The sequence below is a fragment of the Equus asinus genome, chromosome 3 (assembly GCF_041296235.1).
Source record: "Equus asinus isolate D_3611 breed Donkey chromosome 3, EquAss-T2T_v2, whole genome shotgun sequence".
Lineage (NCBI taxonomy): Eukaryota > Metazoa > Chordata > Mammalia > Perissodactyla > Equidae > Equus > Equus asinus.
The window spans coordinates 28,893,373-28,907,334 of record NC_091792.1 but is presented as its reverse complement, the minus strand read 5'-3'; the positions used below and the strand labels follow the sequence as shown (position 1 = coordinate 28,907,334).

Below are 13,962 nucleotides of genomic sequence, written 5' to 3'. Positions count from 1 at the left end.
ACTGGCCAGTGAGGTAGCGAATCCTAGTTGCTGGAGAATGTGTACTTGATGCTGGTCAAAAGTAGCAAGTGTACTAATATGCGTTTTGTTACTTTCAGAACTCCCTAACTTCTTGGTGGAGAGTCTGAATTTAGCCCCTTCTTGTGCTGCTTGGAAGTCTGAATTTGACCTCTTGGTTACTACAGATTACTTAATTGCTCTTGTTAAGTGTTTAATCACTAGGAATAGCAAGCTACTCTGAGTATCAAAAAACCAGTTCTGACCATTGGCTCATCCGGTCAAATGAGAATATGTTAAATATTATTAGAATTGTGTTCAGTACTAGAACCTCTGAGAAGTGTTTAGTTACTCTTGTAGCAAATGAGCAGTTTGCCTGTAACATGGCAAGAGAACTTGCAACTAGAAGAACTATGTTCATATCCTTTAAAAAGAAAAAAGAAAAAAATCCTGACCATCAGTCCCTGGACGTTCCTCCCCACAACCTGGTCCCTTGCTAAAGGGAAGAATTGGCACCTCCCTCAGAGGGTTGAAATGCAAGTTAAAGGAGACGATATATGTAAAAGTGCTTTATAAACTAAGTGCCAAACACACATAAGGGACTATTATAATATGAAATGGTCCCTTTCAAAGATTAATCATTCAGAAAATGTTATGAGCATAAATTATTGGTTTCCGTATTCAAACCATGACAAATTCTTGTAGCCACAATGAGGCAAGTAATTGAAATCTAGGAGAAGAAACTAATAATTTAGCATTTTCCGTTGATGTGGAAATACTGGTTTCGCATCCCTTAGAGGAATATTCAGCATTTAAGGGGTTTGTGTTTAAAGTCATGGTAACGGTGAATTGCCTACAGATTCAGCCATTGCGTGGGGATTTTCTGACGATTCTGAACTTCGCCCAGCGCACCACCGTTGGAAGGCTGAGGCCGCCCCTCTCCTCGCTCCATCGCCAGGAAACTTCCAGCTACCCCTTCCGCTCCTAGGAAAGCTAACGGAGTGCATGAGATAAAGTGGGTTCAGATTTCCCTCGGCATGATAAACAATGTCTATGTCTTATTCCGGATGCGAATCCCGAAACATTTCCAGTCTACACGGAGGGGTTTCACTCAGTGGAACAGTACTGGACAGGCAAGTGACGGCGACTTCTCGCTTCTCGATCCTTTTTCTGAGATGCCGCCATCACCTTGTTGGACCCGGGAGAAAGCAAAGGAGCCTGGAGGTCGGATTGACCAGGATGGTGAGAACAGCCAACTCCTACCCACCTCCCGGGCCGCCCGGGCGGGGCTGGACGGGGGTCGGCGCCCCTCCCCGGGGCGGGGCTCACTCTGGCTGTCCGTGCCCCGCTGCCCGCGCCGGGCTGCAGAGGCTACTGCGCTGCGGACCGCGGGCGCGATGTATCTCCGCAGGGCGGTCTCCAAGACTCTGGCGCTGCCTCTGAGGGCGCAGGCGAGCCCTGCGCCGCTCCGGACTGACGGTGAGTGCCAGGCGCTGGCCCGGGCGCCTCTCCCGCCGTCCAAGCCTGCAGAGGACGAGCGTCTCGCGCGCGGATTCCGCGAGCGCCTTTGTCCCCGTCTGGACCCGGTGGGGCAAACTCGACCCAGTGCAGCAGAAGCCTGAGATTAGGGATGGAGGCAGAAATGCAGGAGAGTCGTGTGGGAAGATGCCCCCAAGTTCTTGGAGACTTTGGAAGTAGGGAACCTTTCTAGCGCGGCTTCTGAATCCAGACTAGATTTCCTGGGTCGAATCTCGATCTTGGGCAAGTGATTTAACCTTAGTTTGCTCATCTGTAAAATGGGGACAATAATAGCTGTGAGTTGTAATGAGTTACTATGTAGTTATAAGCGCTTAGAAAAGTGCCTGGCTAACATACGTGTATCTTACCGCTGTTACTATTACAGAGACCAGGGCGCTCTCCAACTTCGGGAGGAAGCAGAGGAATGGGTGGGAAGATGGACACTGATCAGCGAGCCGGGCAGGGTGCGGGAGGGAGTGCTGGCCAGGTAGAAGTTGGGTACACGTTTTTGAGTGAATAAACTGAAGACCCAGGGCTTGGCAGCCTGAACCCCGCGAGCCTGGGCCCTGGTATCCCCGGGGAGGAAGCGGCCTTCGAAGCACTTTCCTTAGGGGCTGCAGATAGACCGGGAGGTATCCAGCTGTTAGGCTCTGTCGTCCATGTATCTGTCACCTTTAGATTTGCGAACGGGGAAAAGTGAGCGTATTAAGAAATTTCCTAAAGGAGAAGTTGCAGTGCGAGCTGGAAGCTTATTAAATAAAAATTGACTTGTACGAAAGCGCCTATTACAGCGCCTGGAACATCGTAGGTGCTTCAGTGTGAGCCTGAGAGTATTTTTCATCCCCGCAGCCTGCGCCCTGGGACCAGGTTTGCTCTCCGGTGCAGTTCGGCCCCAACCTGTTCTTTCCTAGTTCTCGTCCGTCTCCCCTCACTCTCCCGCTCCTGATCAGGGGAACGGCTCTCAGACAACCTCCTGGAGGTCTCCCTTCACTCTGCCTCGCTTCCTAAGGCTTGTGACGTAGCTTTAGCCCAGTTCGTGTTTTTGAGGCGGAAAGGAAGCCTTCTGCGGAAAATTCCGCGGGCCAGTCTTTGTCACTTTGATTAGGCCCGGAGTGGTGGTGGTGATGGTGGTGGGAGAAAAGGAAGGTCTGTCCAACTCCCTTTTATTTTTCTCTTAAAATGCTGGTGGGAAGAAGTTGCCTCACAAGTAACAGAAATAAGGCGTCTTCTTTTTCCTTGATCTTTATACCGAGTCAGATAGAGCACATTTTTCACTGATGAAACAGGTAGAAGCCAATCACGTTAAACTTCTGAAAATAACGGGGCTGTTGCGACTGGGGGCGCGGTACGGAGAAAGAGGAGCCCCCGGACCGTGACCTTTCGCGTTATCTGTCCGCATCCCCCACCGTCATCACGCACAAACGTAACATACTTTGTTTTTGTTTTTGTTTTTTTTTGGAGCTGCACGTGTTTCAAATAATTTCCTGCCCAACTTGGGGCAAGAGAAAAGTAGTTTAAAATTTGAAGTAGTTAGCAATACTGGTTGTAGCATTACTGGTCTGTCCTTAATTTTCATCCAATTACTTTCTTTGTAGCACTGATTTATGTATTTTAAGAACTATGATTGACTGGAAATTTGGCTTCAGTCGTGGATATTAATTAACCTTTTATTGGTACTTCCTAATTTGATGAAAAATAATGTCGTTTCAGTTTTACTGGAGGATAAAATTTTAACTGTGCCTGATTAAATTTTGTTCTCTGGTTTTTGCTTTTAAAATGTAACTTTTTAATGAAAAAATAATTTAGGTTTATAATAGGTCATTGGAGAAAACACAGAAAGGTAAAATAGAAGCCACCGGTAATCCTACCACCCAGTGAATACCATTATTTACATTTTAGTATAGTGTTCCAGACTTTTTTTTTCCCTTGTGACTTTTTTTCCTTATACAAATTGCTTCTACAAATCTGGGCTAGTCCCACATAGATTATTTTGCTATAATTTTTCACTTAATATATTGTAAATATTTTCTCTTGTAAGTATTCTTCTGCAAAAATTATAGTCTGTTTCACATGTATGAATATGCTAAAATTTGTCTGATTAATCTTTATTGAATATTTCCCATTTCATTGCTCTTCTAAATAGCTTTGCCATAATTGTATTTGTATTTAAGTTTTAATCTCTGATGATTTTCTTTGTTTCTTCCTATTTAAAAAAATCTTTTTATATTTATGTCTGGTTGCCAACTATGAAAGCTACATATTCCCTATTTAATAACAGATGTATTTTTAAACCAACAAATCCCCACTACAAGTCAAAGCCGTAACCTCTTAGCATAGCCTCTTTGGGCACATTTTCAGGAAAAAAATATTTTTTCCAGGAGATGGTCATTTATATCCAAACTAAGAACATATATATGAAATCTTTCCAATATTGCTACTACAAGGATTTGTAATCAGTTCAAATGTCTTAAGATTTGCCCTCTACAAATCATCACTTCTTACTAGTCCCCACATCGGTACTCTATGTCAGCCCACATCAGATTACTTTGCACTTTCCCAGTCACACAGCTGTCATGCTTTTGCGCATATTGTGCCTTCTGCCTCCAGTGCAATTTCCCCTTCCCTTATTTATCTGACAAACTCCTGCTTTCCTTCAAAGCCTAGGTCATGTCTCTTCAGTTGTGACATCTACCTTGAGCCAACTAGCAGTTTTTTTCGCTGCATCTTCATGCTATACTTGCAGCTTCTACTTCCATCTATTACAGCATTTGTCACACTGCATTGCAATTATTTGCCTACAGTTATTTTTCTGTACGTCTATTCTCTCCTTCTAGACTGTGAGCTACCCGAGGCTAGGCACCTCATGTGTCTTGTTCACAGTTACATTCTTAGTGCTTCTAACAATGCCAAACACATAGTAGGTGCTCAATTATATTTGTTGAATGAATAAATGTCTCTACTTTTTTATCTTTAAAATAAAGAATTTGAACTATATAAACTTTAAGCTCTTTCTAACTTTGAGTCTATTAGAAAAATTTCAATTCCAGGGCATATGTTATATACAAATTCTAGCACTACCTAGTAAATATATTTACATATAATAATACAGTACTTTCATCTATTTCTATTAGTTTGTACAGAATTGTACTTCTATTTCAAATATGACCTCGTTGCAAACATTTGTCTTAAAAAAGCTTATATCTTCACCTTTATAAAGACTTTACATTACAAAAATTAAAGTTTCTTCCTTTACATGTTATAAATTTATAGAAATGTGTTGAATTTCAACATAAATGTTTTATTTAACATATAAATTTTAAGTACAATGTGTTTAATTCATTTTTTGGAAAAATAATCTTTTCCACTGAATCCTGTGGTGGAGTAAATACAGTAAATGGATTTCTTTTGCTAATATGCATTGCGTTTGGCTGTTAAAATAGTTTAATGCTTTTGTCGTTTCTCCTTATCCACGCCTGTACTCCTTCCAAGAAAAGCATGATGCTAAGCATCAAAATGACATGTTTAATAAGTACTCATCAAATTAGATTGGGAAAATGTCAAGTGGAATTATTACCCTACCTTGTAATACTGTATTCCCTTAAGTTAAAATGACTTGATGTTAATAGATTCTAGGTTCACCGAGGGGAAAATTTTTTTAGGATGTAATTATTTAAAATAGTTTTGCTTAAGCAGTGGGGCTAACTGTGTTTAAACTTGTTTTCCTAGCATCTCTTCGCTGGATGTCATCTAACAAATTCCCTGGATCATCTGGATCAAATATGATCTATTATCTGGTTGTGGGTGTCACAGTCAGTGCTGGTGGATATTATGTAAGTGTTTAAATCACTGTAGTATTCAGGAATTCTTATATTTTACAACCTGTGATAAAACTCAAAGCAATGTCAAGGTCAGGACATGGGACTAATTAAATATAAAAGATTACGAAGATTTCTTTTTAAGTATAAAATCAATATTTCTTAACACCACTAAGTATAGGTGATTTTCAGTAAAAACAGCATTATTATCTATACTACTAATGATAGCTGACATTTAGTGTTTATCCTATGACAGACTCATGGCTCATTTAATAATTACAACAATTCTACATGGTAGGTACTATTATTAACATTTAATGAGAATTGTTTTTGAAAGATTAACTTTTTAAAAAATTAATAAACTTTAGTTTTTAGAGCAGGATTAGGTTTAAGAAAAATGAGCAGAAAGTACAGAGTTTGCATATACCTCCTCTTACCCTCTCTCCCCCTTTTCTCTATCAACAATCTTGAATTAATGTGGTAAATATGTTAGCAATGATGATTCAATATTGAGACATTATTATTAACTAAAGTCCACAGTTTACATTAGGGTTCTCTCTGTGTTGTACATTCTATGGGTTCGGACAAATGTATAAAGATATGTATCCACCATTACAATAACATACAGAATAGTTTCACTGCCCTAAAAATCCCCCGTGCTCCACCCATTCATTCCTCCCTCCCTCCCCCCCAATCTTTTTACTGTCTCCATAGTTTTTATTAGTTTTATATCTTTATATACTTTTATTATTTTTAAAAGTAACATTTATTCATGAATTTTTAAAAATTCAAAATAGACACATATAAAATTAAAGGAATGTTTTCCTCTCTGGTCCCTCTATCTGCTCCCCCCAGGTAATCGCTATAAAACAAAGATTTTCTTTTTTTAAAGATTTTATTTTTCCTTTTTCTCCCAAAGCCCCCCGATACATGGTTGTGTATTTTTAGTTGTGGGTCCTTCCAATTGTGGCAAGTGGGATGCCGCCTCAGCATGGCTTGACGAATGGTGCCATGCCCGCACCCAGGATTCAAACCGGGAAACCCTGGGCCGCCGAAGCAGAGAGCGAGAACTTAACCACTTGGCCCGGGACTGGCCCCACAAAGTATTTAATAGTCTGATTTTAAAGCCAAACAAAGGAACACTTGTGAGTTTAAATAAGATAAACCTATTAAATCATTCCCCACTTTTTCATAAACTTTAAATCAAAATCTAATCTTCATTATGAATAAAAGTAAATAAGTATAAATTCTTCAGAAACCATGAGAGTACACAATCACTACATTTTGGTTTGACCCTCCAGAAATATGCATGAAGGGATTTTTAGTCCTGACTAGGAGCAGTTTGTAGGACTATGTAGATGGCCAAACCAAAATACAAAATACATATTCCAATCTTCAGAATTTTGAGAGCCTCAAGAAGCCAAGAAACTTCAAACATATCACTTACATTATTGTCCTCCACTAATCTCCCAGCTTTCACTCATTCCCAGATTCCTATGCTTCTACCATCTTTCTACTGCTGACTGTCGAATTCACTGCCCAGGGCTACGACAGTTGGATATAGGCCACTGGAAAAACAGAGACTGGACTAGGCTATGTGATTATGTGGGATGCTGGAAGACTGAATTTCATCTGGATGTCACTGTACCCCTAATTGTGTTTACTAGTGCCAGACAGGAACCTCTCTAGTCTGTTAAATCTTTCGTTGCAAAAGTAATCTTAAATTGGCTCCTCCTGAGAGCTCTTCCTGGCCTCATGCTTTCACACTTCTCTCCTCACCTCCCCTCCCTTCCTCCTAGCACCTGGCAACCACTAATCTGTTCTCTATTTTTATGATTTTGTCATTTCAGGAATCTTACATAAATGGAATCATAAGTTATATAACCTTTTGTGACTGGCTTTTTTCACTCAGCATAATTACCTAGAGATTTGTCCAAACCTGTATCTACAGTTCATGCCTTTTTCTTGCTGAGTAATGTTCTAGGTTATGGATGTACCACAGTTTATTTAACCATTCATCTGTTGTAGAACATCTGGGCTGATTCTAGTTTTTGGCTATGACAAATAAAGCTACCATGAACATTTGTGTACAGGTTTTCATGTGCACACAAATTTCCATTTCTCTGGAATAAATGCTGGAGGATCTTTGTTTTTTTTTAAGATTGTCACCTGAGCTAACAACTGTTGCCAATCTTTTTTTTTTCTCCCCAAATCCCCCCAGTACATAGTTGTATATTTTAGTTGTGGGTCCTTCTAGTTGTGGCATGTGGGATGCCACCTCAACATGGCCTAATGAGCAGTGCCATGTCCACGCCCAGGATCCGAACCCTGGGCCGCAGCAGCAGAGCGCACAAGCTTAACCGCTCTGCCACGGGGCTGGCCCCTGGAGGATATTTGTAAATGCCTGTCAGAATATTTTGATTCTAGCATAATTTATTTTTTCTTCATTTGTCTTCATCTTTCTATCTACTGTGTGCATTTTCAGTTATCTTAACCCCTGTTAGAGCATTTGTCTCTTTCCTTTTTAAAGCAGTCTACTTAATGACAGAGGTTTCCAAAGGGGAAGCAACAGAGTAGACAGTGTGCATTGGTTTCTCTTCTTTGAATTGCATATAGCTTTTATCAGGAATCTTAAAGCTCAAGAAATAATCTTAAGCACACATTTACTTTCAGACTTACAAGAGAGTCACATCAGAGAAAGCTAAACACAAGGAACATATAGCAAATTTGAAAGAAAAAACCAATGCTGAGTTACATCCACTTCAAGGTAAAGTGAATTCATTATTTTTTCCCTTTGAGGCACTGATTTCTATCGTCTTAGTCTTACTTCTTAGTCAATGAACATTATTTGCTTTTGGCTTTTTTATGAACTTAATCCAGAATGGCTATGGTAGGAGTTCATTCAGAAAGAAAAAGCCCGACTGAAACCTAAAGAATATTGTTAAACATTTTGGATGAGTGCATTTGATAAATGAAAATGTTTTACATTTGTACTGCTGACCACTGGCTTTGAGTTCTTTGTGTCATAATGTTACTATCCCCCTACTCAGGCTTCCATTCATGCAGGCATAATTTTAGTATCTGCCTCTCTCAGCAGCTTGACCTGTCATTTCCCTCATTATTTTTTAAAATCATGGAACTAATTTTTGTTTCAGTTTTGGCTAAGACCGCCCATGTGTCTTTGCCCAAAGTACAGTTGAATTGGTGGTGTCTATCGAGTCCCTCAGTTGATCTGACTGATAAAATGGCAACTGTGAGAAGAGAGACTTTACATTTTCACCCTCATGTATATTTCTTGCCTTAAACTGCTTGCTTTAAACCATGCTTTTTTCCATCTCAACGTTATGCCATTATTATCAGTTACTATGATCACTATTTAGGGACAGAGATAATAGCTGCTTATGGATCAGTTTTAACCTTTTAGTCATGAAAACAATAAGAAACAGGATATCCTCAATACACATTATTGAATATAATCATGAGAAGGCTGATTATAATAATAATAAAATACAGCATTACCATAGCACTTATTGGTTTTGAAGCACTTTTCATATATGTTAATTTAATCAATCCTCACAATAGCTCTGTGAGGTAGATATTATCAATATCCCCATTTTACAGATGACAACACTGAGGCTGAGAGAGGATTAGAGATTTCTCAGAGTTATCAGCTAGTAAATTGGCTACTTTTCTGAGCTATTTTGCATGACAGGTTGGCTGTTTATTTTTATGCTCTTTGTATTTGAGTAAATAGTATATGTAAATTATTTGCTTAAAAAGTTCAACAGGTTCAAAAGAGTTTACAGAAAAGCAGATTCCCCATTTTCCCTCCTCAGAGGCAATCAAAAATACCGGTTTGTTTGTATCCTCCTGGAGAGAGTCTTTGCACATATAACTATCTGGGTATATATTTTATCCTCCTTTTTTTTTTTTTATTTTTTTCCTTTTTCTCCCCAAAGCCCCCCGGGTACATAGTTGTATATTCTTCGTTGTGGGTCCTTCTAGTTGTGGCATGTGGGACGCTGCCTCAGCGTGGTTTGATGAGCAGTGCCATGACCGCGCCCAGGATTTGAACCAACAAATCAGTGGGCCGCCTACAGCGGAGCACGCGAGCTTAACCACTCGGCCACAGGGCCAGCCCCTATTTTATCCTCCTTTTGTCCTAACACAAATAGTTCCATATTGTATACATTGCTCTTTTCCTTGCTTTTTTTCAATTAACAGTCTACCTCGAAGACTATTTCATATCAGTACATTAGATCTGTCTCATTTTTTTAAATGACTGCACAGTGGTCCACTGTATTCCCATGCTCTTTCAATTAATACTTTGCTTAATGGACTAAATCTTAAAGGTGAAAAAGAGAACCTTGCGGGAGCGGAGAAAGCAAGTCCAGAAGCCCCTGAGATGTCTGTAGCGGAAGCTCAGGTGGTAGATGCTGAAGCTATTCCAGATGCGACAGTTGCAGTCATGGCAGAGGCTTCAGCCTGTCCACAAACTGAGGAGGCTGCTCCAGCGGAGACCGCTGCAGTCAGTGCCGAAACTGGGCCAGAGGTCACAGACGCAGCGACTGGCGAAACCGCAGAGGTCAGCACTGAACCGCCCTCCGAGGTGATGAATGCAGCTCCGGATGAAGCTGTGGCCGTCAATAATGATAAAGGTACAACAGATAATGAAAGCTCTGGTGAATATGCTGAACTAGAAGAAGAATCTTCTGCAATTGAGTCAGAATCCTCTGCGGGGGACGATTTACAGGAAGAAGCCAGTGTTGGCTCTGAGGCTGCCTAGGCTGATTGAGACTTCAGCAAAAAAATGCGATAGAGAGTGTCTGAGAGATGCTTTTGTAGTTTTGGTAATCTTAGTTTTAAAAAAGCCTTTTCTCTAGAAAAGTTTAATGTGGCTTGGAGATTTTTGGTATCTACTGGTAGATTTCAGGATTGAGAGATTTGAGATTTTACATGTCTGAACAGTTTTCTACTCTCTGAGATCAGAATATGGCATTGCAGTAAAGAACTTAAAGAGTTTCATCTTTCGATTTAAATTTTATTTCATAGGAATCGAGTTATCTGTACAACCTGCGTTTCCTTTAATTTTGCTATACCTTTACCTTACTTTAATGTGTGTAAATCTAGAGTGTTGAGTTTTGAGATGAACTAATTTAAATAAAATTGGAAAATCTTTAGCGCTTCTATGTTTATTCACCAGTATTTATATGTATAAATTATATATTAACGTACACATATATAACATCTCATAAATATTGCAACATTATCAAAGAAAATATATAATCTATGGAGAACTCTGCCTATAGCAATATATGTGTCCTTTTTCCCATCTCTGTTCCATGGGGGGCTGTGCTGGTATTTTCTGTTTCAGATTAGTTCAGTTCAAACAATGTTTATTGAGGACTTACACTTTGTGCTAGGAATCAGTCATTCCTTCCTTCCTTCATGTATTCAGCAAATATTAACTGAGTACCTGTAACCTACCACACGCTGTTTTAAGTGCTGAGACTTAAAAAAAAGATAAAAATTCTTAGCCTTTTCAGCTTATATTCTAGAGTAGGACCAAATAATAAATGAGAAAAACAGGAAAACTATATAATATGTTAAATATTGATAAGTGCTTAAAGAGAAAAGTAACGAACGTAAAGGGATTGTAAGTGTTTTCTAGGGGTGGGAGTTGTGATTTTTAGATGGGGCTGCGAGAGAAGGCCGTACTGAGAATCTGTCTTGTGAGTAAAGCCCTCAAGGATGTATAAGGGACCTAGTCATGTGGACATGGGAGGTGGGGATCATTCCAGATGAGGGAACTGAGAAGTGCAAGAATCTGAAGCACGGATATGCTGGAGAATTTGAGGACTTGTGAGGTGGCCAGTGTGGCTGAAGTGGAATGAAAGAGGGAGGGTAATTGGAGATGATTTCAGAGACAGAGAGAATGGTTAGGCAGGGATAGATCACACAGTGTAGTAAGATTTTGGCTATAACTTGGAGTGAGTTGGGAAGTTGTAGTGGATGCTGTCGGTGCTCTGCCTAGATGCCCTTAACTAGGCCAGTACATTTACTCACAGCTGCTGTGAGCGTTACACGCACACCCCACCCCCACCCTCACTGCAGGCCGCTCACAACCATGACTGACTGCCATAGTGGTACAAGCTGAGGCCAACTCTCTGGGACAGCTCCTGCTCCAGAGCTCCCCAGGGCTCAGGTTGAAGCTGGTTTCCAGCTGCAATTACATTCTTGCTTAGCTTTTCTTCCCTGTTCTATCCTGCTTTTCTCCTCCTACTCTGCTGAGACACTTCTTCAATAAATCACTTGCCCCCAAATTCCTGTTTCAAGCTCTGTTTCTAGGGAACTCCACGTAAGATCATTGGTACTGGATGTGGTCCTAGGAAGAAGACTGTAAGAATTGGATTGTGGAATTGTATCCCTCTCCAGCTAGATGGCCACGAGGACCCATCACTGGTGGTAAGTGGAGGATTGCTAGTCCCTGGCCTTCTGTAGCAGTGTGATTGCTAAGATTTTCACCCATGGTAAACGGGGATGGGATGTAGGTGGATGGTGATATACTAGCTGGCTTGATGCCTCTGGAATCTGAAAGGACAGAAAAACAGTAACTATAAGGACTTAATCATTGCAGAGCGGGGGGACTGGACGGTACAGGATGGTTCTTTGGATTTGTTTTGAATTCGTCTCAGCATCATCTCTGCATTAGACTCATAGGTCTATTACGGAGTCTATTAAGGGAGGCTGCTTTATTAAACATTCTGTAAAACAGAGCAGAAATGTATGGTACCACTCTTACGATCTTACACCAAAAAATGCATTTTTCTCCATTGTTTTGGTTAGAATAGTTTCTGTTGCAAATAACAGAAACTAACTAAAATGGATTAAACAACAGAGATAGTTATTATCTAACTAGATATCCAGAGGTTGGGTGGCTCCAGGGCTGGTTTATTTTGTGGCTGGATTGTCAAGAATCAGATTGTTTCTATTATTCTGCTCTTCTATCAGGAATGTTTTGACTTTATTCTTGGCAGGCTTTCCTCATAATCACAGGATGAATCACCACAATTCTAGGTATTTTATTCAGCCACAATAATGTCCACTAGAAGTCTTTCAAAAAGAAGAATTTCCTGATCTTAAAAAAAAATATGCTTTTTTTCTTTTTTTAACGTTTTATTGTGGAAAATTTCAAACAAAAGTAGAGAGAACAATATAAGGAATCTTCATGTGACCCACACCTAGATTTGCCAGTTAGCCACTCTTGGCGAATCTTGTATTCATAGCCCTACCCACTTAATTTCTACCACCACCACTCCCTGTATTATTTAGTATTACTAATTATCTACTCGTTGCTCAAATTTCCTCAGCTGCCTCATAAAGGGTTTTCCCCCTTTAGTCAGTTTTTTGAACCAGAATCCAGTTAAAGTCCACAAATTGCAATTGGTCGATATATCTTTAAGTCCTTTTTCTATAGATTTCCCCTGCATCTGTCTTCTGTTTTTCTTTGCAATTTTTTTTTTTTTAATAAACCAGGTCATTTGATCTGTAGAATTTTTCACAGTCTGGGTTTTGCTTATTGCAACTACATGTAAATTTTACTTTTATTTTAACGTGTTCCTCTCCCCTGTACTACCTATAAGTTGCAATTGAGATCTAGAGTTTTGAACAGATTTTGGTTTATTATTTTGGCAGGAGTATTTCACAGGTGGTATTCACACTTCCTTCAGGGGGCACACAATGTCTGACTGTTTCTCTTTGTCATGTCAGAAGTCATCGATCCATTATTTCATTAGGAGTTGTAAAATGGTGATATTGGAATTTTGTCATTATTTATTTATTACCTCGACTACTTCTACAAAGAGGAACCTCTTTCACCAACTATTTGGTTGCACTGAGGTACGGTTCATGGAGGAAAGACAGAATAAATACTTGGATTTTTCTTTTTATTTCCAGTTTTCAAAACAATTGAGTTGGCTCCCTAGCATCCTCCATAGATGACTAATGCATTATTTTTTGTACCATTGTGAACTCAGTGATTTAAACATAATTTATGAGCTTCAATCCAATCACTGTTCTTATCCTTATTAATGCTCAAATTTCCCATCTCTGAGAAGTGGGAGATTCTTCAAGTGGACTTCTGAGTCCTTTTGACGCAACCCTAGTGGTTTTGGGTAGCTTCCTTATCTTCTGGTGTGATAAGATGTAAATATCCTATCCTAGACATGGAATTAGTGCTTTCTTTAAGGACCCCTGCTTCTTTTTAATGTGTTTATAGTACTATCTAAGGATTTAAGTATTTAAAGTACAATTTGGGTGTTTATGGGTGTCCATTGCTATTTGGTTGGTCATTGTATTAAGGCCTTTTAGTAGACAGAACTAAGAAGTACATTTTTTAAAAGAGAGAAGATACATCAGGAATTCATACTGATAATTCCAATTCAAAGTTAGGACCACAGAATTTTTATTTAACCTGATTGATCTCCTATTCCGTCCCAAAAATTTGGATCTCAAAGATACTAACATCATTACTCAAGTGATCTATCCTACAATACACAAACAGCAGTCCGAAAATAAGAAATTCTACCATTAATAATGACTTATTATAAAGACTTCAGGATTGTTTTTTGGG

General features: G+C 39.6%; 1 protein-coding gene across 1 annotated transcript; it reads left to right on the top strand.

Moving 5' to 3' along the window:
• The first annotated feature begins 306 nt into the window (after positions 1-306).
• MGARP (mitochondria localized glutamic acid rich protein) lies at positions 307-10,905 on the top strand. The gene is made up of 4 exons (XM_014852206.3): positions 307-1,476; positions 5,242-5,345; positions 8,004-8,097; positions 9,683-10,905. Exons 1-4 carry the CDS (start codon positions 1,035-1,037, stop codon positions 10,114-10,116), a joined length of 1,074 nt encoding a protein of 357 aa, XP_014707692.3. The 5' UTR covers positions 307-1,034; the 3' UTR covers positions 10,117-10,905.
• Positions 10,906-13,962: the final 3,057 nt, after the last annotated feature.